Below are 25,927 nucleotides of genomic sequence, written 5' to 3' on the forward strand. Positions count from 1 at the left end.
ATGACTTGAGGACGGCGATGCAAGTGCTCCAACCAAGAACAATGCAAGAGGCAGCAGAAGGGGCCTCGTTGTAGGAGATGACATTCGAAGCACTGCTAAAGAAACAGAGGGGACATAATAGAGGAGCACTGGTAGGAGCAATGCCATATGGGGGAAGGCCTACGGGAAAAGAGCCCATGAGAACCGGACCCGGAGTAAGGTATCCTACATTATCCCCAACCCCCCAAAATTTTCAAAATAGAGATAAATTGTTGGAGCAGATGAGATTGGCAGGGTTGTGTTTCAAATGTGGGGAAAAGTATACACCATGACACCAGTGTAAGAAGCAATTGTTGTTGCTGGAACGAGGAGAAGAGGAAGAGGAAGAGGATATGATAGTTATAGTTGATGTGGAAGAGGAGGACAATAGGGCAATCTCACTGCATGCCATCAAAGGAGTGGCTAGCAACAAGATAATCAAGGTAAAGGGTCGGGCATAGGAGGGGACCTTGATGGTGTTGATCAGTAGTGGGAGTACCCATAGCTTCATTGATGAGGGTACAACCAAGAGGATGAAGTACACTCTGGCCAACATACAACCACTATCAGTTACGATGGCCAATGGAGAAAAGGGGATAAGCAAGTTTGCTTGCTTAGGGTTTTGCTGGGAGATGTAGGTTGAATTATTTGAGGCTAATATGAGGTTATTGAAGTTGGGTGGTTGCCATATAGTACTTGGGGTGGATTGGATGAAGGGGGTAAGTCCAATCAGTTTTGATTTTAACAAGATGGAGGTATCCCTGGAAAAGGAAGGAAGGAGGGTAGTTCTCCAAGGCAATTTGGAGATGGGGACATGCAAACTAATAAGGGGAAAGAAACTGCACCAACTATTCTAGAAGAAAATGTCTCAAGTGGCTCAGCTATTTGCCATTGAGGCTAGGGAGGAAGGAGTGACCTATGAGGAACTAGAGGGAGATGGCTCAGAATTCAGTCATGAGCAGCCTCACAGCTAATGGCAGGCAACTGAGTTGGCCTTACTTGGTTATTACTGACTGAATATCAAGACCTATTTGTAGAGCCTAAGTCTTTACCGCTTCAAAGATCCCTAGACCATTCTATACCCCTTGTACCTCAAGCTGAACCTGTTAACATTAGGTCTTATAGATATCCCCCAAAACTGAAACAAAAATTGAAAGATTGGTGAAAGACATGTTGTTTCAATCTATCATAAGACCTAGTTGTATCCCTTTTGCATCCCCTGTCCTCTTGGTCAACAAGAAAGATGGGACATGGCGTTTTTGTATTGATTATAGACAACTAAACGCTATCACCATCAAAGATAAATTTCCCATACCCATTTTTGAAGACTTACTCGATGAACTCAAAGATGCCTTTATTTTCTCCAAATTGGACCTAAGGTTCGGGTACCACCAGATAAGAATGGACCCAGTAGACATTGCCAAAATTGCTTTTAGAACCCATCATGGCCACTATGAGTTCACTGTTATGTCATTTGGCCTTACCAATGTCCCAACCACTTTTCAAGCTCTTATGAACCCTATCTTTGAAAATTTGTGCTTGTATTTTTTGACTATATTCTAATATATAGGCTTACCTTTACCCTTCACCTAGAGCACCTTAGGACTATTTTTAAGGTCTTGCGACTCAACTTGTTGTACCTCAAAAGGTTCAAGTGTGCTTTTGCACAAACTCATATTGAATACCCGGGGCACATTATATCTAAGGAGGGTGTAGGGATTGATCCTAGCAAAATTGAGACCTTATAACAGCGTGGCCAAAGCCCACTAATATCAAATCACCGAGGGGATTCTTGGGGTTTATAGGATACTACAAGGTGAGGAATTATGGTCTTATCAGTAAGCCCTTAACAGAACAGTTGAAGAAAGAAGGGTTTCGATGGGATCAGAGGGCGGATGAGGCATTTGAACTACTCAAGAAGGCCATGAGTGAGGTACCAGTGCTAGGAATGCCTGACTTCAACAAACCTTTTACATTGGAGATGGAATGCAAGTGGGGTGGGAATAGGAGCAGTCCTATCTCAGGAAGATAGGCCTATAGCCTTCCTTAGTTAGGCTTTGAGCCCCAGATATCAAGGGCTTAGCATATATGACAAGGAATTGCTAGTAGTGTTAATGGCAGTAGATAAGTGGCGGCATTACTTAGAGGGGGGCATGTTCATTATCAAAACAGACCATGAAAGTCTCAAGTTTCTCTTACAACAGAAGTTGCATTCCCACTTACAGAAGAAAGGAATGACAAAGTTAATGGGGCTAGACTATGTTATTCAGTTTAGAAGAGGAAAGGAGACTGTGGCAGCTGATGCTTTATCTCGCTGCCAAGGAGCGGTGCTAACCGCTGTAACCTCGGTGGTGCCTGATTGGTTATAGGAAGTAACTAATAGTTATAACCACGATACGTGGGAAAGAGAGCTTCTGGAGCAGCTAAGTATAAATGGGAACTGCAGACCTAGCTATGTGTTGTCCAATGGATTAATTAGATACAATGGTAGACTGGTGATTGGGGAGAGTGAAGCCCTAAAGAACCAGATATTATAGTCCCTACATAGCTCTCCACTTGGGGGGCATTCGGGAATTCAGAATACCTATAGAAGAGTTAAGAAAATTTTCCATTGGCCACAGCTTAAGAAGTTTGTGATGGAGTATGTGATGAACTGTGATACTTGTAAAAGGTGCAAGCACGAAACAGTGCCTCAACTAGGGTTGCTCCACCCTTTGGCCATTCTCAAAAAGGCTTGGACCAATGTGACCATGGACTTCATTGAAGGGCTACCAAAATAAGAGGGAAGGGACTGCATTTTAGTGGTGGTCGACAAATTTACCAAGTTTAGTCATTTCCTTGGTATATCCCACCCTTTCATAGCCCAAGATGTTGTAAGGGCGTTTTTGGACAACGTGGAGAAGTTACATGGAGTTCCACAGTCCATTGTATTTGACAGGGATAAGATCTTCACTAGGTTATTTTGGAGGGAGCTAATGAAATCTTTGGGCACTAAGTTACACATGTCAACTGCTTATTGCACATTTCTTGAGGACAAGAAATGATTGGAAGGGGGAGAAGCTGTCATGTACCTAGCTGCTAGCTGCTAAGCGTTACATTGAACACGTTGTAATAATTGGTAGCTATAGTCGTTAGCTATTTCTTTTGATTAGGAGAGAAATTAGCTTGCTGGCTGCATGTGTTGGCAACGCTAACTGTCTACAAGTGGATAGGCAAGTTGCTGATTCTAGAAGGGATTTGGGCAACCATTTTTGGCGCCTATTCCCAGCTGAGCAGTATAACTACTCTGCTTCAGCTCAATTGTAATCACCTTTGATAATTGAATCAACTAATTTTCCCTCTCAAACTCTCTCTCATTCTCCCTCTTATTCTCTAACCTTTCCCTCCAAATTCTCAACTCTACTTTCCCCCTCAATTTTCCACAAGTTTCTCTCTTAATTGGCGAGAATTCTCATTGTTAGATTTCAGATTTGACAACGGAATAAGTTAGAATTTTAACAAATAATTTTAGCAACAACAATAAGTATTTTTGCTCCAGAACTCCTACAAATAAAGTTTAACTTAAAGAGTTTCGCAAATGAAAGAGAAATTGATAAATATAAAAACATGAATTGGTTTGTGAAGCTTAGCATGGAAGATTAATGTTGGCTCTTGCTTCTTTAAATTTCTTTTGTAAAGGGCTGTCCCTGAAGAAGTGGGGTGCCTTTCTAGAAGGACTGGCTTTCATTACTTTTTGACATGTGTGTATATTTAAATGTTTTTAAGAGATTCTGTCATGAAGTTGAAAGAGTGAAGGGTGATGCTCATTTGCCGATGATCCTGTCTCCTTAACCAAAAACTGAATTAGGACTTAAAAGGAAGGAGTAAAATATGCATTTGCAAGGAGTTGAAGTGTTGCTTACATTGAGATAGTTATTTCCATATTATTGGGTTGATGACTTGTTCATTTGAAGTTTATTTGATTCATGGAGTCAACGTTAGTTAATAGTTAAGGACAAAAAGTTGTGAAATAGAATTAAAACAATCTAAGACTTTTCAGAGGTTAAAATAGTTCTTAGTAGTCCATGACTGTTTATAGTTGGGAAGATGGCAGTATCTTCTATATCCCAGCTAGATAATTTATCCCCTTATTAGGCATAAGACCAGTCTCACCAACCAGGTTTTGTCCATAACCATTCTGACTGGGCTTAGGTTGTTTGAGAGACAAGGTCAAGCATTGGTGTAAGGAAGCAGTCATTGATAGATGTTACTTGGATGGCATTTGTATGCTTATGATTGTAAATTAACCAATAGTGCATCTATGCCAAGTCTGTTATAGCATAGACTGAATGCAGAAAACCTTCCTCTGGCAGGCGATTGTGCCTTTGCAGGGTTCCTTACTCATGTCAGCATTCTCTCTTCTTGCTGCTTTAGATTTCTGTTTTTATTACTCTTCTGTGCTTCTGATATCTATTTCTGTCTTTTTAAACAAGGTAAAATATCAATTAAAAAATTAACTATTTGACGATGGTCATACTCTGGTGACTTGCCAGCAAGAAGTTTACTGAAAAAGCTTCCAAAGCAATATGGGGGCCTCCAAAAGAGGACCAACTCCATATTACGCTACTGGTTGACTGAGGGAATGCTTCCCTGTTGTGGATAAACAGTTTTGTACTGTCCTCCAATTTTTGACCATATACTATCTACAGATTGGAATTTTTGGATGTTCTACTCAGTGGCTAGGGGGGAAAGGGCTAACAATGCAATTTGAATTGTCTACTGTTCATTCTTACAAGTTGCAGTTAAATTTCTATAGTTGAGAAAGAAATCGAATATGCTTGGAAAATATATTGGTTCTGTTTTAGCTTGGCATAAGGCAATTTATACAGAACCCCTATTGAATGATGTTTATCCAACAAAATGTCTGGGTTTCTATCTGATGGAATTTTTTTTGGACGTGGAGAAGAATACAGATATTCTTGATGTTTTTTTTTTAAGGAAGTTTTGTTTTTATTATTATTATTATTATTTTTTTTTGGGGGGGGGGGGGGGTGAATATATAATCATGGTTTGACAGATGCTTCATGCATGTCTTTGGTGTGTGTATGTGTGTCATTTTGGGATTGTATCTTTTTAATAATCTACATGCTAACGATACCAGCTGTATTACACAAATGAGCACCTGCACTTTTAGTTTGATGTCTTGGTCTTTAGCTAAAGATTAATGTTTGAGCTGTGTGTTGATGAGTATTTTCTAACATTTAGGTGGTCCCAAAATCATTACTCTTGTCTAAAAAATTTTCTGCTTCTAAGGACAGTTACTGTAGGCTGCCACCTAGCTGAAATACAATTCACGGACTTGTGTTATGTCCTATGAAGTGTGGGCCAGTGCTGATATGGTTATTGTTGGATGCTTGTTTTGTGCACTTATCTGAAACCTTATTAAGGGTGCACTTTTACTTATTCGTTCTATATAATTTTTATCAGCTCCAGTCTTTTACTTTCCTCAGAAATTTATGTATTACTTTTGCTTTTCCTTCCAACAGGCTACATTTCATTATGCTATTGGCTTGAAAATTTTGAATCAGCTTGTTGTTGAAATGAATCAGGTTAGTTTTGTTAAACTCAAAGGGCTTTAGCTGGTCTCTGCTTCATGCAATGGAATTTGCTATAGAAAAGTTTGGAGGATATCTGTTGTTCATTTTTTAGCTTGCCCCTTGATGTTATCATGTGAGCCGGTTTTAGTTGTTACCTACATTCTTTGTATATTTTTTCTGTTTTTTAATGCCTTGTTAATTTGTTTATTTTAGAGGTGCTCTTGGTCGTGGTCTGATTTTATGATGCCTGTCATTTTTTTCTGGAGTTTCTGTCTTGTGAGTTAGTTCTCTCCACCATTTGGCTCAGACCAAAGTGGTAGTGGAATAAATATTTTCTTTCCTATCCATTAGGCATTTCTGGGGTGAAGCAATCCACCTTAAAATGAATTGCTTTTGATCTCTCTTACGTTATTGATAATTATATGAACATGTCGTCATCTAAAGGTAATGATTTCTACTTTCAAAGCCTGTGTATTGCTGTATCCTCCTTCCTTACGCACAAGGGACATGGCTTGAACTGTGTTCCCTATACAAGACTTCAGTTTGTGTTCTTAGTTGCCTATGAAAAGAAAAGGAGGAAAAAAAGAGTGAAGTCCTTCTGCATTCCTTTGCTTTGTCTTTCACTCTGGAAAGATTTCTTTCAATTGCACATCAATAAGCTCTTTCTTTAGGCCATTAAGAAAATGGCTTTTCCTCATTTTATATTTTAACTCACTGAAGCCTTTGTTTCTGTTATTGAGTAGACTGCATTATTGTCTTCCTTCATTTGGCCCAAATATGAGGTCATTCTAACACCTTATGATGCCATTATTATCATCATCATCATCCATCCATCATCATCATCAACAACATCATCTCAAATTGGATTCTTTCTTATCCTAGTACTTGCAAAGTTAATTTATAGTTTATGGCTTCTAAAACATAAGCAGTGGGAGCATCACATTGATCTAGTCAAAGTAGCACTTTTTGCTCTCCATAATTTTGTTTTCTATGTTAAAATAATATTTTGCTTTGTTTTCTGCTTTCCTGTCAATTACTTGAGTTGGTTGCATTGATTGCATCGTCCATCTTAGGGTTGTCAATTGAATCGTGTCACCACTTACTGTGGCGATTATGTATTTGATATATGTCGAAATTTTGGTAGGAAGAGATAATCTTATTCATCTTCCTTACTGGAATACATATACAGAAGGCTAAATCTCCCAGATTCCTATTCTGAGATTTATGTACACTGGATTAGGAAGTTACAACTACACTAGATTAGGAAACTTACAGCTAGTTTTGAGAGAGATGTGTTCTCCAATCAAACTAGGAAACAAGTTAATGGACCCAAATCACACTATACTGAAAATAAGAAGCTTAACTAAAGATAGATATTGCTAATTGTTCTAAAAGAATCAAGGCTGGATTTCCACACACCCCCACAAGCTGGGTGGTAGATGACAATCATGCCCAGCTTGGACTTCAAACTTTCAAAGTTGAGTAGAGGAAGAGCCTTTGTAAGGATGTCTGCAGTTTGAAGGCATGTATACTACTCTGATAGTTCCTTCCTCTATTTTTTCCTTGATGATGTTATGCACCTAGGTTTAGCCTAGGGTTTGTAAGAGAACTTAGAAGATATTGGGGAAGAGAGGATAGAAAGGGAGGGAGAAATCAGAAGAATGGAGGGAGAATTCAGAGAGAACCGAGAGAGAGAGAATTTGAGAGGGAAGAAATCAGATATCATTCATCAACTATCTCAATCTCTAACTAACCTAGCCTATTTATAGGCTGTTCTATCCTTTCAGTTATAATACAACTGCAAGGTACAAACATGAATAGCAACCTATAGTACAATTCAGTAAACGCAGCAAACTAAACTACTATTATATTTACTGTTATATCCTTGGGGTTGTGACAATCCCCCCTTCTTGAGAGATTTCTTATCCCTATGAAATTACTGCAACTGGCCATTGTTCTTTATCCTATCCTTGCTTTCTCTATCTAGTTTATCCTCTTCTCTTTTTCCTTTCTTTCTCCTTCTAAGCCTTTTCCTCTTTTCTGTTACATTCCTTTTCTTTTGCTTTTCCTGCAAACATGAAATGTAGACCTTGAAGATCTCCATGTCAAAGCTCTCTTCTCCCATTGATTTGTAAGTTCCAGTGATTTCCTTGACCTTCATGCAGTAATTACGCCAGTGAGTTTTAGAAATAAGTGTTCCAGCAGCAACCTGCTCTTCCATGATCTTTCAAACTGCATCACGGGTCTTCTGTTCATTCCGCTTTAATTGTTCCTTCTGCTTCCTCCTCAGCTCCAAATCATGGGTATACTCCTGGAAAAATTCAATGCTTTCAAAATTTTCCAGATGCAAGTATCTTTCATCATCCTCTAACCAATCTTTAATTTTCCTCCCTTGGATGTTCACTTTAGTAAGAATGCAAGAGTGGAGAATGTTATAATAAAATTGGAAGACCAAATCTTACAAAGAAAAGATCATTTTAGATATTTGGGATCAGTGATTCAAAAAGATAGAGAAATTCACGAGGATGTCACACATAGAATTAAGGCAGGTGGGCTAAAATGGAGAAATGCATCGGGGGTGTTATGTGATGGTAAAATCCCATTAAAACTGAAAGGAAAATTCTATAGGACAGCTATAAGACCAGTTTTGTTGTACGGCTCAGAATGATGGGCAGTCAAATACCAGCATGAGCAAAAGATGAGCGTAGCGGAGATGAGGATGTTAAGATGGATGTGCGGCCATACAAGAAAAAATAAAATTAGAAATGAAGTTATTCGTAATAAGGTAGGAGTAGTGCCAATAGAGGAGAAGATGAGAGAGAATAGACTAAGATGGTTTGGTTATGTGAAAAGGAGACCAAGAGACGCTCCTGTGAGGAGAGTGGATGAAATGGAACAATTAGTCAAAAAAAGGGGTAGAGGCAGAGCTAAGAAGATTTTGGGAGAAACATGAAAGTTTGATATGAAGTGTATGGACATCAATGAAGATATGACAAAAGACAGAAATACATGGAAGTCTAGAATTCATGTAGCCGACCCCACATAGTGGGATAAAGGCTGGATATGTTGTTGTTGTTGGATGTTCACTTTGATTAAGTTGCAGGTTTCCAAAAGTTATCTGAACTCCAAACTATTCTGTCTATATTCTTCCTGAACTTTTTCCTGCTTCTTTTTCTGAATATCCACGAAGTAGATTTTGAACAGATTTTCTCTCTCTACATGTCGCTCTATCGCCTCGAACCTTTCATCTTCAACAGATTTTGCTTCCAATGTTTTTACAGTGACTTTTCTGGCAGCTGCCATTCCTTTCTTGACATCCTGATTTGTCTGATCCAATCCAGGTATTTCTTCAGCTTCTTGAAAACCGGAGGTATAAGGTAGGATTCCAGATCTTGCTGGAATCGGTTCTGTGGTGGGACTTGGAAGAAATTCATCTGGTAGACTTGAAACATTTTTGAAATCTTGGAAGAAATTCCTCTGGTAGACTTACCTGAAATATTTTTGAAATCTTACTCAAAAAGTCGTCCAGGCTTTTGGCCAAAAGTATCAAGACTGTTTTTATCCTGTTCTCTCTGTACACTTTCTTTGGTTGTGGTGCTTTCCGCTTGGTAGCAACTCACCTCCGCCTGAGTCTGCCTTATAACCGAATTCCAGATTGTCTATTCTTGTCTCCAACTGCTTCATGTGGTTGCCTTCCGCCATTTCCTTAATTCACTTACTTCAAAAAAATAGTTTTTGATCTTCTTCCAAGGACCAACTATGGTCAGCAATCACCTGGGATCTCCTAGATCTGAATCAGCCTCCTGAATCAATCGATTGATCTGTCTCTGAAAACAGCCTATACGTATCGCCTGGATCTGCTTCAATTAGCAGCTGAGAAACAGCCTATGGGTATCGCCGCACAAGTTAGCAACCAAAGATTGGCTGTGATGGAGTAACTGTTAAGATCGGATAACCTAAGGTCGGCTGAAATCCTTGAAAATTTGCCTCTAACAGCCTCTTGATCAGCTTCCAGTAATTGCCTAGATCTAGATTCGGCAAACCTAATCTGCCTCCTGTTACAGCCTGCTGAACCGCCTTGATCAGTTGCTACGAATTGCTAAAATCACAGCCAAGAATCAACCGGCTTTGATACCAAATGTCATGCACCTAGGTTTAGCCTAGTGTTTGTATGGGAATTTAGAAGAAATTGGGGGAGAAAGGATAGAAAGGGAGGGAGAAATCATAAGAATGGAGGGAGCATTTAGAGAGGACAGAGAGGAAGAGAGAATTTTAGATGGAAGAAATCAGATATCGTTCATCAACTATCACATTCTCTAACTAACCTAGCCTATTTATAGGCTGTTCTATCCTTTTAGTTATAATACAACTGAAAGGTGCAAACATGAACAACAACCTAGAGTACAATTTAGTAAATGCTATAAACTAAACTACTATCATTTTTACTATTATATCCTTGGGTTCGTGATAGATGAAATGACGATCAATCTCCACATGCTTTGTCTTGTCATGATGAACGGGATTTTTTGCAATGCCTATGGCAGCCTTTTTTGTCACAGAATAATTTTATGGACTGTCCAATTGACATCTTTAACTCCCCTAGTATCCTTTTTAGCCAAATTCCCTCACATATTTGTAAGACATAGCCCTAAACTCAGCTTTTGCAGTACTCCTTTCCACAACTGACTGTTTCTTACTTTGCCAAGTAACCAAATTTCCCCACACATAGGTAAAATATCCAGTAGGTGACATCTTCAAGTAGTTTTGATCTCAATGAATACTTAGGTAGCAACCATAGCAACTATCATAATGGGGAAAACCATACAATAATGTAGAAAATATGTAGTTATTTAATTTTGAATATTCTATTTGAGTGTACAATTTGTTATAATTTTATTTCTAGGATATTTTTTTTTTCATGTTCAGCATTTTTTAAGTCATAACGTCCGCAGTTACATCTGCACCATATATATTGTTCTGTAAATTTTGAATGATGTTATGTTGATTTTCTATCAAATTCTACATGGTATTAGAGTAGTCCTAACACTGATCTGTTCATTCCAAATCAGAAGGGATATAAGTGTTATTCTCCTCTCACAAAGAAATTCTATTATTCTATGATGTTACTTTTCTAGAAAAATAGCCTTATTATTCCAAAACCAACATTCAGGGGGAGAGTGAGAATTCTGAAGAAATTTGGTTTTGAGATTTTGAATCATCTCTTACTACTGTCCTTCATTCTACTCTTGGTCCAAAGTCTCATGTCATTGGAAATTAGTCAAATTTACCGCGTTTAAGTATTCCATTACAACAATTACAGCCTTTGAGTATTCCTTCAACTGTTAACAACAAAGAGTTAATTGTCTATTCTAGAAAGAAGAAAGATCAAAGATATGTAGAAGAACAAGTGCAACTCACTACTAACCATGAAGCTGAACCAAATTCAATTCCAAAAGAGACACAAAAAGGTAACACTGTTTCTGATTCTGAAGAGGTGAATTTAGATGATCTTGATCTACCAATTGCCCAAAGAAAAGTGTAAGGTCCTGCACAAAGTATCCCATCTGCAATTTCCTATCTTATAAGAGGTTGTCCCCAAAATACTGTGTTTTTACCTAAACTCACAGATATTCAAGTTTCTAATAATATACAATAAACTCTCCAAATACTTGAATGGAAGCAAGCTGTAAATGAAGAAATTAGAGCACTTGAAAAGAATGGAACTTGGGATGTAGTCAATTTGCCTCTTGGAAAGAATCCAGTTGGATGCAAATGGATTTTTTACCATTAAGCACAAAGTAGATGGAAGTGTTGAAGGGTTTAAAGCCCGATTAGTTGCTAAAGGTTTCACACAAGCTTATGGTATTGACTATCAAGATACTTTTGCTCCTATTGCTAAATTAAATACAATTCAAGTACTTTTATCTCTTACAGTGAATAATGACTGAAAATTACATCAATTAGATATCAAGAATGTTTTTTTCGATGGAGATTTAGAAGAAGAGGTGTACATGGAGATACCTATAGGTCTTAAGGATCAAACAAATTCAAACAAAGTCTGTAAGTTAATGAAATCTCTTTATGGTCTCAAACAATCTCTTAGAGCTTGGTTTTGACAGATTTACTAAAACAGTAAAGAAGTTTGGTTATTTACAATGCCAATCTGATCATACTTTGTTTATAAACAGTTCTCCTAGTGGAAGAATATCCATTATTATTGTGTATGTGGATGATATAATCCTAATGGGAGATCATGAAGAGGAGATTAGCAAACACGAGAGATTTCTTGCAAATGAATTTGAAGTGAGAGACTTGGGAAATTTGAAATATTTTCTTGGGATGGAAATTTGAAGATCCAAGACAAGTATTGTAGTTCTCATTGTAAGTATGTTCTCGATCTACTTAAGGAAATTGGAATGCTTGGATGCAAATCTTCAGATACTCCAATGGAGATTGTAACAAAAGATAGAGAGGAAAGGAAAAATGCTCCTGTTGACAAAGGAAGATATTTGAGATTGGTTGGTAGACTTATTTATCTATCACATACAAGGCTTGATATTGGTTTTGTAGTAAGTGTAGGTAGTTAATTTATGAACAATCCCACTGAAGAACATATGAACCGATTGTATCACATTTTGAGATACCTAAAGAAAACTCCTGGGGAAGGTCTATACTTTAAAAAGACTAAGAAAATGAATATTGATGTATTCACTGATGCAGATTGGGCTAGTTTTATTACTGATCGTAGGTTAACTTTTGGATATTGTACTTATGTATGGGGAAACTTGGTAACTTGGCACAACAAGAAGCAAATAGTTATGGCTCGAAGTAGTGCAAAAGAAGAATTTAGAGCAATGGTTCATGGAATTTGTGAAGGAATGTGGTTAAAGTGATTGCTCTTTGAACTTAAAGTTGCATCAGGTGATCAAATTAATGTATTGTGTGATAATCAAGTTGCTATAAGCATAGCTAAAAATCCAGTTCATCATGATTGAACTAAACATGTGAAGATAGATGGACACTTTATTAAAGAAAAAATTGAAGATGGGACTATCAATATTTCCTACATATCTATTGCTCTTTCAAATTGCAGACATTCTAACCAAGACTCTACTTAAGATTAAGTTTGAGGATATGAGATCCAAGCTGGGTTTACTTAACATTTACAACCCAGTTTGAGGGAGAGTGTAGAAAATATGTAGTTATTCAGTTTTGAATATTCTATTTGAGTGTATAGTTTGTTATAATTTTATTTCTAGGATATTTCTTTTCCTTGTTCAGTAGTTTCTAAGTCATAACTGACTCCTATGGAGCAGTTACATATGTACCATAGATATTGCTCTGTAAAATTAGAATGATGTTATGTTGATTTTTTGTCAAATTATACAAATAATAACAGTGATCACAAGTTTTAATCCCACTAATTGGGGTCAGCTACAGGAATCCTGGACCTCTAGACATCTCTGTCCATGGTTATATTATCTCTCAGATTGTTATGTCCTATGCATGTTTAAGTGTTTCCCACCATGTTTTCTTTGGTCTCATAGTTGTTTGATAAAACTTCCCGTTTAACTTTAAAGGGATTTTACAACTGCATACCTTATTTCCAATTTTTGTAGCAGACCATGCAAAGTGTGATCTGGGCACTGTTAGATATTGTCACAATCCAGTAGTGCCCAATAGTGTGATCTAGGCACTATTGGGGATGATCTAGGCACTATTGGGGATGTCTTGGTTATATTACTAAGTCTTAGAAACCCAAAAGGCAATTTTAGCTAGCACTTTTGGGCAAAAGACCATGGTGTTGCTAAAGTACAAATGGGAATTGAAGTCCATGTGGTCGAATTTAAATTTATGGTTGCTGCATATCTTCTCAGTTGAGTGCACTAATAATGTATATCAACTTGTTGCCATAATGTCAATTAATACATTGTGATAATAGCTTATTTCCACTCATTAACTTTGTAGCTTTGATCTATGTTTGTCCCTCCTTTCTGAGTATGAGCCACCATTTTTTTTTGGCTTGAAATGAGCCACAATTTTTTTAGTTCAATTTGACATCCATGTGTTTGTTTATTGCTGATGTATAATATATGATATGAAAGTAATTCATTTTTGAAGTCTGTCATTTTGATGATTTTTCCTATTAATAACTGTACTTTTTTTTAATGAATAACCAGCCAAATCCAGGATTGCCTTCTACCCATCATCGTAGGGTGGCTTGCTCCTTCAGGGATCAGTCACTTTTCCAAATCTTTCAAATATCGCTGACTTCCCTATGTCAACTTAAAAATGATGGTAGCATGCTTACTCTGTAATTGCAGCATTAGTTTTGGTCTTTCTTTATAACTTCCTTTTGCGATCGTAATGTTACTTTCTCAATTCAAATGCAGCTGGAAGCAAGTTGCAAGAATTGGCACTTTCATTGTCACTCAAATGCTTATCATTTGATTTTATGGGGACATCATATGATGAAAGCTCAGATGATTTTGGTTCTATTCAGGTGCACTTTAAATTTTTCTGTAGCAAATGTGGTGCTTGTTTCACTTACAGTTTTATTTAACTTCCTTTGTAAAGGTTTTGCTATTTTCTTGGTTTTGACTCTGAAACATTCTTGCTGAGCTATATAGATTCCATCTTCGTGGAAGCCAGTCATTGAAGATTCCTCAACACTGCAGATCTTTTTTGATTACTACGCTATCACTAAACCTCCTCTTTCTAGGGAGGTTAGTTTTCAATCTTCTGAATTCATGGAGACTTTCATGTAGTATGTCTTAGACATTGGGTGTAACATGCTGTTTCTATTCAAATTGTTCATTGACAACTATTGTGTTTATTGTTTTGGATGGTGGTGAATAAGTTGCATCCCTTGCATTGTTGCCTAAAATATCATGATAACTTATCATGCTGCTGGTGCTGGGATTACTTTGTCAGGAAAAATGTAATATAATTTTGTATTATATTGGAGACTCTTGTTTGCTCTTCCATTCCTGTATCCACCTTGTATGACAAGGGTAAGAGTATGGGATCTATCAGACAACGATAGCCAAATAAGCACTAGATTTTTTTTTCTTTTCTATGGACAAGAAAACTCACATTTGATATTAAAGAAAAACTTGGAGCTCTAAAATAGATAAGAGACGGAAATTTCCTTTTATAGTTCCATTTAATTTTGACAATATTTCTAGACAATAACATCATTTTAGATTATTTGATTTATTATCATATTTAATGATTTATCACATGTCCAGCATCCAGACCCAACTTTTGGAGCCACAAATAGTACTCTAGGATAAAGGATTTAAGAAAGTTTGACACATGGATGATAACCTATATATGGCAATCTTGCTTGAGCCCATCCCAGATAAATATGATTAATCTTTTTTGCTAATTTATATGGAAGTTTGCTTGTTGTATGAGAACTAAACTTTAAGATTGTGATGTTGCATGCTATACCTTTAGTGAATCTCTATAACAAACTATTTTTCTCTTGTCACTGGTATTTTGAGTCATTTCTTAGGACAGCAGAAACTAAAGACTAGCTACCGTATTCTTTCATCTTCCTTATCCATTCTTATGGTTTCAATGGTGGACAAATTATGTGATTACTCAACTTAGACCAGTTGTTACCTGAAGAAAGCAAGTAGTCGCTGGTGTCAGAAGCATAATTATTTGATTGGAATGTTGTAATCCTTGCTACTATTTTGTCAATTACAATCCATCAGTTCTTAGTCATTTGGATTGGACAATAAGTGGGAGGCACTATGATGTCTTCTTTCCTCTGGTTCCACCTTCCTTATGGTTCCTCAACCTAAACTAGGCATCGACAGGCAGGTGCTTGTTGTGTTTTATTCTGCATGGTAGCCTTTCCATTATCAGATCTTAACTGAAGAGTGACACCTGACTTGTCCTGTTGTACATGGAGGGAGAGTGAGAAACAGTTTTTGGAGTAAAATCTTAATTTTTTTGTATGCATGTATTTTGCAATGGGTTCCCTTTTTGTTGATGGCTATATTCAGGCATCAAATCTGTATAAATTTTTAAATGTGTGTTCAGGCATAAAAAAATCAGTATAGATTAGTTTAGAATATAAAGAAAGATACCAAAAAATAGTGGCTGTTGATTGAGAATTGAGAAAACTGACCTGTCAATGTGACTCGTAGTTGCAAAAAGGCTTAACTGAGTTGGGTTGTCAAAAATCTTGTGTTAGTGACACACTTTATGGTATCTTTTCTAATAAACTATGATAAATATTGGGCGACCCAATTTTTTGTTCTTCATTTGTTAATGTCATACCATGATTTTCTTTGTTAATTCCTTCTTTTATAGCAGTGCATTTAATTTTTTTGAAGGAAGCCGTTGAAAATGTTGATATCTTTTTCTAGTTTTTATCAATGATAATTTATTGTTTAAATTTGTCTCAATATATCTTTGTTAATTCCTAGTTTTTCACTTTCAGGCTTTGGAGTGCTTGGTACGCCTGGCTTCTGTAAGAAGATCCCTCTTCACAAATGATAGTACTCGCCTTAAATATTTAGCTCAGCTAATGTCAGGAACCAAGGAAATTTTGGAAATGGGGAAAGGTACAGTGGTTTGCATACATTTTTCAGCATATTTGTCTGACTGATTTTTAGTTATTGAAAAATTCTTCTATGAGGAACAATAAGAAAAGTTCCACATCAAAGGAAACTCCTGCGGCCTTAAATTTCAAATATAGAACAATTTTTGAAAAGTTAGTGACAGTGGTAAAAATGAATTTCATGGTTAAATGTATAGAGAATTTTAAGGCTTTTTGCTAAGATATTCAAAATTCAAATTGAAAAGTTGGTTGAACTGGGTATATTTAGTTTACTTTCAGCATGTCATCTTTTTAAATTCTAAGATCATTATGTTAGTATAATGCCAAGAAAGGTTTATTGTAACTTTGCAATATGGATGATTCCTCTAAGGTGAAAAGTAGTAGAATTGAAAGTGAATTGTAAAAGAAAAATAATATGCCGCTACAAATTGGACTATATAAAGTAATAAAATTGGACATTTAATACTGGATATGTCTTGGTTTTTCTGAATATGCTGTTACAAATTGGAATTTTTGAAGTAATAAAATTGTGCAGATTTAATACTGGATATTTCTTGGTTTTTCTGTTACTGTGCTGATGGATTGACTCCTATGTTGCTTGGGGTGCAGGTCTTGCTGATCATGATAATTACAATGAGTTTTGCCGTCTTCTTGGGCGCTTCAAAGTGAATTACCAGGTCTATTTTGTGTGTGTGTATATACCAGCATTATGTATGTGGGCATTGTCCTGTGTGCTGTAGTCATTGGGTCTTTGAAACTGATTTCTTCTTGTGCAGATCTTACTGTGTGCTTGGTGAGATATTTTCTATTAACCATAAATTCTGTTCTGATTTTAAATAGCTTACTATCAATATTAATAAAAATGTTGATATGTTGTCGCTAAGAGTGGTGTATAGTGAATATCAAGACATTTTATTTGATAATATATATACATGAGCCACTGTTCTGCAGTTCCAATATTACATTATCTATGATCTCTTTCTGTGTGCTTTCATGTTATGTGCACAGATCTTATTATTAACTTATATGCTTCATTGTTCAAGGACGTGGTTGTAGAAAACAACAAAATTGACAGTATCTACTAGGTCTTGCAGTTACTAAATTGACCCATATGTAGACACACATACGTGTATCTTCAATTGTCAAAAACTGAACTTATGTTTGGACACATTTTTTTCTTTTTAATGAGACAAGTAGGATGTAGGAAGATAGAATGCTTAACTGTTGATTCATTTTTGCTTTAGCAGATGCTAAGATTTCTGTTTCTTGAACAGTCATGTTGTATTCCCTTTTCCTCTCCTAGCATTGGCGATGAAATGTCAGCATATCAACCTCTAAGAGATCTTGTTTTTTAATTTTGCTTTGAGATATTGGATTATTTCATAGTTGAAATTTCTATTGCCTTATCATTTTGTGTGCCATGATCTCTTCTTGATCAGTGTGAAAACCTTTAGACTGATGTATTGTGTCAATAAACCAACTGAGATTCCAAAATGTGGCAGAATCTAGTTTACAAACTTTGAAAGAATGCTTCTGTCCTTATTAATTTAAAAATTGGTTTGAGCTTTGAGGGTAGGCCGTAGGGGTAGGTTCACTGGGTTTCTTGAGCTTTGAAATCTGGCCGTCATATGTTATTTAGTCTCTATTTGGTTCAGATACAGTCACCATGAAGATGGGAGTGGGTTTATTGTGGTTTGAATTGCCAATTTGGTCAAAAAGGGTTGTGGAGTGAAGATTGAATTCAGATGGGTGGTCATAACGGTGGTGGTTTACTAGAGCATGCGTAGGGTGTGAGAAAGAAGATGGTGCAACTTGCTCATTGAAAAAGTTGGGATAGGTGTAGCAATCTGACTTGCTAGACTTGGGCACTTGGATTACTCTGAATTTCAAAAACTTGAGTGTTGGAGCTATCAGATGTCTTGATCACTCATCCATAACTCATCAATACTCGTTAGTTGCATGGGTTTGGCTCAATTATTCAGTGTATTCTGGTCACATGTGAGGAGTGCATTGAGAGTATAAATGATAATATAAAAGATAAAATTTCTTTTGTCTCTAATAATTTGAGCTTTTAAGTTGGTGACGTAGCCACACCCCCCCCCCCCCCCCCCCCACACCCCCCCCCCAAAAAAAAAAAAAAAATGGTGCCTAATATTCTTAGTATAGTATGAGAGGAGGCAATGTTCTTGTTTCCAAACTTCATTGTCAACCAAATATTTAAATAGTTCCTCATGTTTGGCCCAATATTAAATGAAAATTGACCACATGTGAGGGGTTGTGTTGAGCATGGTTGTTGAAGTGCGCAAGGTGCACTAAGTCCCAATGAGTGCTTGGACTCGATATGCTGGTTGCAAGGGAACATCTCATGGACAAAAGTCACACATTGTTAGAGTTTGCCTAAGATTAGTCCTATAACACGGAAATATCTAAAGACCAGAAGAAATCAAGCCCTATGAAGCTTGGTTATTAAATGTAATTAGATGTTTGTAATGGTAACTATTGGCTATTTGGTTATTTCTTGTAATACCCGCCATTATATTCTATAAATAGATGGTCGGGGTTGAGTCTTTTCATTTTGAATCACTGTAATTTGTAATCGTATACTGTGAGAGAGAAAAGTCTAGTCTTAGCCTTTGTAATCTACGAGAGCATAGCTCGATTAAGAGCTGTGTGTGTGTGTAGTGTATCGATTGTGATTCAAGATAGTGGAAGCCATAGCCCTCAATTTTAGTCTGGACGTAGGGTCACCGCTCCTAAGGTCATCCGAACCAGGATAAACTCCTTGTCTTCTTTGTGTGTGTGTTGTTCTGTTCTTTCCTATTTCTATTCTGTCATTTCCGTGTGAGTTTTTTGTTTTCTTGAGGGATTGAGTGAGAGTGTGGGACATACGATGGTTCAACACACATTTATTTAGTATATGTATAAAATACTTCTACACCTTTCTTTTCAATATATACCTGTAAAGAGATAAATGCAAACTCATAAAATCTTGAATAACAAATAACCAACATGAACAAAGTACCTTATGATAACAACTAATATTATTTGAACAAAGTACTAGAAGTCTAAAACATCAACGTGAAGCATTGTCTCAAATTTGAAGTTCGAACAAGTAGACAAATTCATAAATGAAGAGCAAGTAAAATGAAATACTATTTGCAAAATGGTGTCAAAGCCAACCTACGATGTTACAAGTGGGATCAAAGCCAGGACCATTTCTGAGTGGGTACAGGCCAGGGAATTGTTCGTAGACTAGCTTGGGTTAGATAAGTCAAAGGGAGGGAGTTTCATGATGAAATACCACATTGGTAGTCTATTGAGGGGGTCTTGGGTAAATTACTTGGTCTCATGAACTCAATAGTCACTTTTACCACTTTTGGGTGAAGATCTGTGGTCTTACAGTAAATGAGTAACAGAATTACATTGAGATAGAGCTGCAAAACAAGTAGTAATATGAATGCCCAATTAATACTTAAAAGGGCCTTAGGTCCATATTGAACAACAACATATCAAGCCTTAATCTCACTTGCCTGGATTGGCTACATGAATTAGCTGACAGATCATCTTTTTGTTGTTAGTGAAATGGGAAAAAATGAAAAAGAAAAAGAAGAGAGAAGGTAAAATGAACACCACTATTGAGCTTCAAAGAGAATTTGTATAAAATTTATCAATCCATTTGATAGTCATATTATGAAATCAGATGAATTAGCGATATAGTTGTCCAGTTTACTTTTGTTTTGATGAGCTTCTTGTTACTCACAACTCACCCTTATGTGATATAGTTGTCTGAGCTGGTGAACATGGATGGATATAGTAGTTGGATAAGCATGGTGACAGAGTTCACATTGAAGTCTCTGCAATCATGGCAGGTTATTTGGTCTTTTATGTTTTAGTTTATTACAAAGTCAATGAAGAAATACTGTTATCTTTCTACATAAAGGATTTTCTATTTTATATAACCTATTGACTGTTTCTTTATACTAGTGGGCAAGCGGCAGTGTGTACTACCTTCTTGGGCTGTGGTCTAGATTGGTGACATCTGTACCATACTTGAAGGGCAATGCACCAAACCTTCTAAATGAATTTGTCCCTAAAATCATAGAACACTTTATCTCATCGAAGTTTGATTCTATTCAGGTTAGGTTACATGTCCACTTTCAGCTGATACTGATGCTTTGAGGGCTAACTCCACCACATAGAGACTTTTACTTATTCTCTGTAATCATTTGTTTCATAGGCTGGATTATCAGATGACCTCTCAGAGGATCCACTTGACAATGTCGAACTTCTTCAAGATCAGCTTGAGTGCATTCCCTACCTTTGCAGATTTCAGGTTTAGGCCCATTCCTGGTTCAACTGATGGGTGATTTTGAAACCAGCATTTAATGAATTTATGAACATTAAAATTGGATATTCCAAGCATTCATCATTGTTGGCTTAAAAAATCTTTATTTTTTGTTTGCAGTATGAGACATGTAGCACCTATATAATGCAGATTACCGATCCTGTATTGCAGATGTATATGGTATGCTTTAATAGCAGCAAATCTAGCCAGTTGTCTGGATGCTTTCAAGATTCTGGTAATGATTATTACAGTTCCCTTATATTTTAATTGCATTTTACAGGAAGCGGTGAATCTACCAGCCCTTGCAGATAATAAGGAGCTTCTTGTCATTGAAGCCAAACTTGCTTGGATAGTGCATATAATTGCAGCTATTCTCAAGACAAAACAGCTTAGTGGATTGAGGTGATTACAAACATGTTAATTCTAACAACACAAACTGGGAATGCATTATGGTTTTGATCCTGTTTCACCATCTCTTTTCAGTACGGAATCACATGAAACACGTGATGCAGAGCTTTCAGCACGTGTGTTACGCTTGATAAATGTCACTGACAGTGGACTACATAGTCAGGTAATTAAGAGAGAATATCTATTTGATTTGCTTACTTCATGGTTCTGTCATAGTCAACATTATCATACATTGATTGGATAGCTAATTGAAATCATAATAGATACACTAATAATGGTAATGATCTTGGCTCGGTCATCGAAGAATATATGTAAACTAGAAAGAATAGGTTTGGAGAAGGAACTCTATCTCACTATATTAGAAAAACAATGGTTCCTCTTTTCTTATAGAGGAATCATCCAACATATTAGGAAATATCCATAGAATATTCCTACACCTAAGAATAAAAACAATCAATCAAGGGATTTGGGACATCAATCAAGAGATTGGAGTTGATTCTCATTGATCAAGGGAATTGACTCCTTTCCATTTCCACACTCCCCCTCAAGCTGGCTTGAAGATATCTTCCATAGCAAGCTTACTCACTAGATTTTCAAATTGTCTCTTGTGTAATCCCCTTGTGAGAACATCAACAATTTGATCAATTGTTGGAATGTAAGGCATACAAATTACCCCATTGTTGAGTTTTTCCTTGATAAAATGTTTATCCACGCCTACATGCTTTGTTTTGTCATAGAGAACCGGATTTTGGGCAATGGATAAAATCTTTATCCACGTCTACATGCTTTGTTTTGTCATGGAGAATCGGATGTGGGCAATGGAAATTGCAGCTTTGTCGTCACAATAGACCTTGGCTAGTAAGACAGTGGAAACCTTTAAGTTCTCTAGTAATCTTTTTATCCACACAACCTTGCAAATCCCTTGGGCTACTGAACAAAATTCAGCTTGGCACTACTTTTGGCCATCATGTTCTGTTTCTTACTCCTCCAGGTGACAAAATTACCGCTCACGAAGGTGTAGGAACTTGATGTAGATCTTCTATTTGTAAAATACTGAAAGGAATAATTTCATTCATAACTAAATCTGTACACAAGTAGTCCTCTTATAGAGAAAGAACAAATACAACATAGGAAACCCATATCACACAAGAAAGGAAAGATATATGTACACCATTTAGAGAAGTTTCCTAATCTTGATCTAGGCAAGTAGTCTAAAACAGATTTGGGAACTTCTCATTTAGAAACTCCTAGATAAATTAGCCAGCACACCCTACGCCTATTTTCCTTCCACATATTCACGGATTTATGGGCCCCCTTAAGCTGGAGAATATATGTCTATCATTCCCAGCTTGCATATTAGATTCTCAAACCTCTTAACTGCTAATCCCTTAGTCAACACATCAACCACTTGTTCCTTGGATGGAACATAGGGAATATGGATTAGGCCTGCATCTAACTTCTCCTTAATGAAGTGTCGGTCAATTTCTATATGTTTTGTTTTGTTATGCTGGATAGGATTGTGGGCAATGCTGATGGCTGATTGGTTGTCACAAAACAACCTAATTGACCCTTGAATTTCAAGTCTTCTAGAATGATCCTTAGCCACAACAACTCACATAGGCCAAGAGCCATTGCTCTAAACTCTGTCTCTGTGCTTGATCTTGCCACAACACTTAGTTTCTTACTCCTCCAAGACACAAGATTGCCACCCAAAAACACACAATACCCATTTGTTGACCTTCTATCAATTATAAACCCAGTATAGTCAGCATCCGTAAATCCCTTGATGTCCAATTCACCTCCTGACTTGAATAGAATGCCCTTACCTAGAGTAGCTTTCAGGTAGCTCAAAATTTTCCTCATTGCTTGCATATGCTCCTCGATTGGGCAGTGCATAAATTGGCTGACTAGGCTAACAGCAAAGGTAATGTCATGCCTAGTGTACAACAACAACATATCCAGCCTTTATTCCACTATGTGGGGTCGGCTACATGAATTCTAGATTTCCATGTATTTCTATTTTTTGTCATATCTTCATTTAGGTCCATACATTTCATATCAAACTTTAATATCTCTCCCAAAGTTTCTTGGATCTGCCCCTACCTCTCTTTTTTTGACTAATTGTTCCATTTCATCAACTCTCCTCACAAGAGCGTCTCTTGATCTTCTTCTCACATGACCAAATCATCTTAGTCTAGTCTCTCTCATCTTCACCTCGATTGGTGCTACTCCTACCTTATTACGAATAACCTCATTTCTAATGTCATGCCTAGTGTGGGAAAGATAAATCAACCGACCCACCAGCCGTTGGTATCTCCCCTTGTCAACCAACTGACAGCTAGGATTGAGTCCTAGTTTATGGTTAGGCTCCACCGAAATATTAGTCCCTTTGCCACCTGATAATCTTGTTTCAGCCAACAAATCCAATATATATTTTCCTTGAGACAAAAATATTCTAGCTTTAGAGTATGCAACTTCAATTTCCAGAAAATATTTAAGGATACTAAGGTCTTTAATCTCAAATTCCCTAGCTAACTTTGCCTTAAGATTCTTCTGTTCTTCTTCATCATTTCTGATGACAATTATGTCATCCACATACACCAATAGTGCAGTAACCTTTGCTTCCCTTGAGTGCTTTATAAAGAGGGTGTGATCACCCTTGCTTTGGCTATATCCCATAGCTATCATGGCCTTAGAGAACCTCCCAAACTAGGCTCTTGGGGACTGCTTGAGCCCATAAAGAGCCTTCTTGAGCCTAAACATTTTCCTTGCATCCTTTTCTTGAAATCCAAGAGGTATTTCCATAAAAACTTCTTCCTCCAAGTCTCCATGTAGGAATGCATTCTTCACATCCAACTGCTGCAAGTTCCATCCAATATAGGCTGCTAGAGATAGAAGAATTCTTATTGTAGTCATCTTTGCCACTGGGGCAAATGTTTCAAGGTAGTCTATACCATATGATTGAGTATAACCCTTGGCTACTAACCCGACTTTTTAAATTTTTAGAGTCTCATCAGCCTTGTATTTTATATTGAAAATCCATCTGCAGCCAACGGGTGTAACCCCCTTTGGCCTAGACATTAAGTCCCATGTATGGTTCTTTTTTAGTCCTCTCATCTCCTCCAGCATAGCTTGCTTCCAGTTCTGATTCTTTAGAGCCTCATCAACTGATTTAGGGATTACAATGGAGCCCAAAGATGTTAGGAAGCCCTTGTGGTTTTAGGAGAGGCGATGGTAGGACAAGAAATTAGCTAGGGGTGCTAGGTACAACTTCTAACCCCCTTTCGAACAACAATAGGAAGGTCTAAATCCTCATGAATAGAATCAGTTTGAACTTTGGGTGAGGGTTGTATGAAGTCCTTACCTTGACTAGGGACTGGTACTGGTGCATGTTGGGGTTGCCTTTGTTTGAATACATAAGGAGATCCCTTACACCTTAATGGATGATGTTGTTCTTGAGAGACTGCTTGCTCTTGCTCAGGAGCCGCTTGATCATCACCCTAGTCCTGGCTACTTCTTGAAGGGTAGGTAGAAGGAGATGGGATGGAGCCAGGCTGCACCAGAGGCTGATCAGTATTTGAATAGATAAGAGAGGCTGCTCTTAGGTTAGGAAAGAAGAAGAAATCACTATCATGGCCTTGGTCACCAACCAGAATCTCTCCCTAGTGACCAATTGAAGATGAACCAAAAAATGGTGTGGATTCCACAAAGTTCACGTCTTTGGACACAGAGAACTTCCTAGTAGGGGGGTGGTAACATTTATACTCTTTCTGCGTGGGTGAGTAGTCTAGGAAAACACACCTAAGAGCTCTAGGATCAAGCTTATCCCGGTTATGCTTAGGTATGTGAACAAAGGAAACACATCCAAACACCCTTAGAGGAAGAGGAGTATGCAAGAATAGATCTGGAAAATGAGCAGATAGGCAGTGAAATGGACTTTGGTACTGTAACAACTTGGTGGGAACCCGATTAATTAGATAAGCTGCTGTGAGAACAGCTTCCCTCCAGAAAGTCTTAGGCACATTTAAGAGATATTTCATCTTCCTCTCAACTACTCCATTTTGTTGTGGAGTATCTATATAGGAAGACTCATGGATAATCCCTTTTTGTTAGAAAAATTGATGCAAGTGATGATTAAAATAGCCTCTTGTATTATTAGTCCTTAATTTTCAAATAAGGGTGCCAAATTGAGTTGAAATCATTTTACAAAAATTGGGTAGGACAGTATTAATGGAAGACTTATCTTTTAACAAGAAAATCCAAGTTATTCGAATGCAATCATCAGTGAATGATATAAACCAACGACCCCCAGAATAGTAGGAATTTTAGAAGGTCCCCACACATTAGAATGAATTAGAGCAAATGGTTTAGAAGAAATCTTATTGCTGATAGGGTAGGACACCTGATGATGTTTAAAGATAACACATACATCACATTGAAATTGACTTGGATCTAGGGTATCAAATAAAGCAAGGAACTTATTTTTTAAGAGGTTAAAAGGAGGATGACCAAAATGGTAATGTTGCAGCCAAATGTCCCTATGATCTGAGGTGACCTTACATGAGCAAGCAGCTTGTAGTTGATCCCTTTTAGGATAAGTCCCCTCCCTCATCAGGTAGTACAGCTCCTTGTGTTCTCTAGCATCACCAATCATCTTCCCTGTTGTCATGGCTTGAAATTCACACAAATGAGGGGAGAAAATTGCACGACAATTCAAATCTTTGGTTAGCTTATGAATAGACACAAGGTTGGCTGACAAATGTGGTACATGAAATACTTGTTGGATAGGAAAGTTAGGGCTAAGAGTGACCTTGCCCTGTCTGGTGATTGGAATTGATGTTCCATTGGCTATTGTGATTTGTTTAGAGGTTGCAAGTGGTTGATAGGAGTCAAACACATGAGGATTAGGGGTCATATGGTCGGTTGCTCCTAAATCTAAGATCCAAATATCCCTTTTATTAGTTTTTGTGGTAGAAAAGGAAGCAGAGTGAAAGCAACTAC

At 37.2% G+C, this 25,927-nt stretch overlaps 1 protein-coding gene across 4 annotated transcripts in view; it reads left to right on the top strand.

Moving 5' to 3' along the window:
* The window catches only part of LOC127788360 (uncharacterized), a 104,642-nt gene that overhangs the window by 19,563 nt on the left and 59,152 nt on the right, over positions 1-25,927 (top strand). For all 4 annotated transcript variants that reach the window (XM_052316532.1, XM_052316536.1, XM_052316535.1 and 1 more), the window contains 12 exons: positions 5,544-5,606; positions 13,775-13,892; positions 13,988-14,097; positions 14,225-14,320; positions 16,054-16,177; positions 16,783-16,850; positions 19,956-20,042; positions 20,158-20,310; positions 20,411-20,506; positions 20,639-20,698; positions 20,799-20,920; positions 21,002-21,089. In XM_052316532.1, the coding sequence (XP_052172492.1) occupies positions 5,544-5,606; positions 13,775-13,892; positions 13,988-14,097; positions 14,225-14,320; positions 16,054-16,177; positions 16,783-16,850; positions 19,956-20,042; positions 20,158-20,310; positions 20,411-20,506; positions 20,639-20,698; positions 20,799-20,920; positions 21,002-21,089 (1,185 nt within the window). The remainder of the gene's footprint in view (positions 1-5,543; positions 5,607-13,774; positions 13,893-13,987; positions 14,098-14,224; positions 14,321-16,053; positions 16,178-16,782; positions 16,851-19,955; positions 20,043-20,157; positions 20,311-20,410; positions 20,507-20,638; positions 20,699-20,798; positions 20,921-21,001; positions 21,090-25,927) is intronic.

Source organism: Diospyros lotus, chromosome 13 (assembly GCF_014633365.1).
Source record: "Diospyros lotus cultivar Yz01 chromosome 13, ASM1463336v1, whole genome shotgun sequence".
NCBI lineage: Eukaryota > Viridiplantae > Streptophyta > Magnoliopsida > Ericales > Ebenaceae > Diospyros > Diospyros lotus.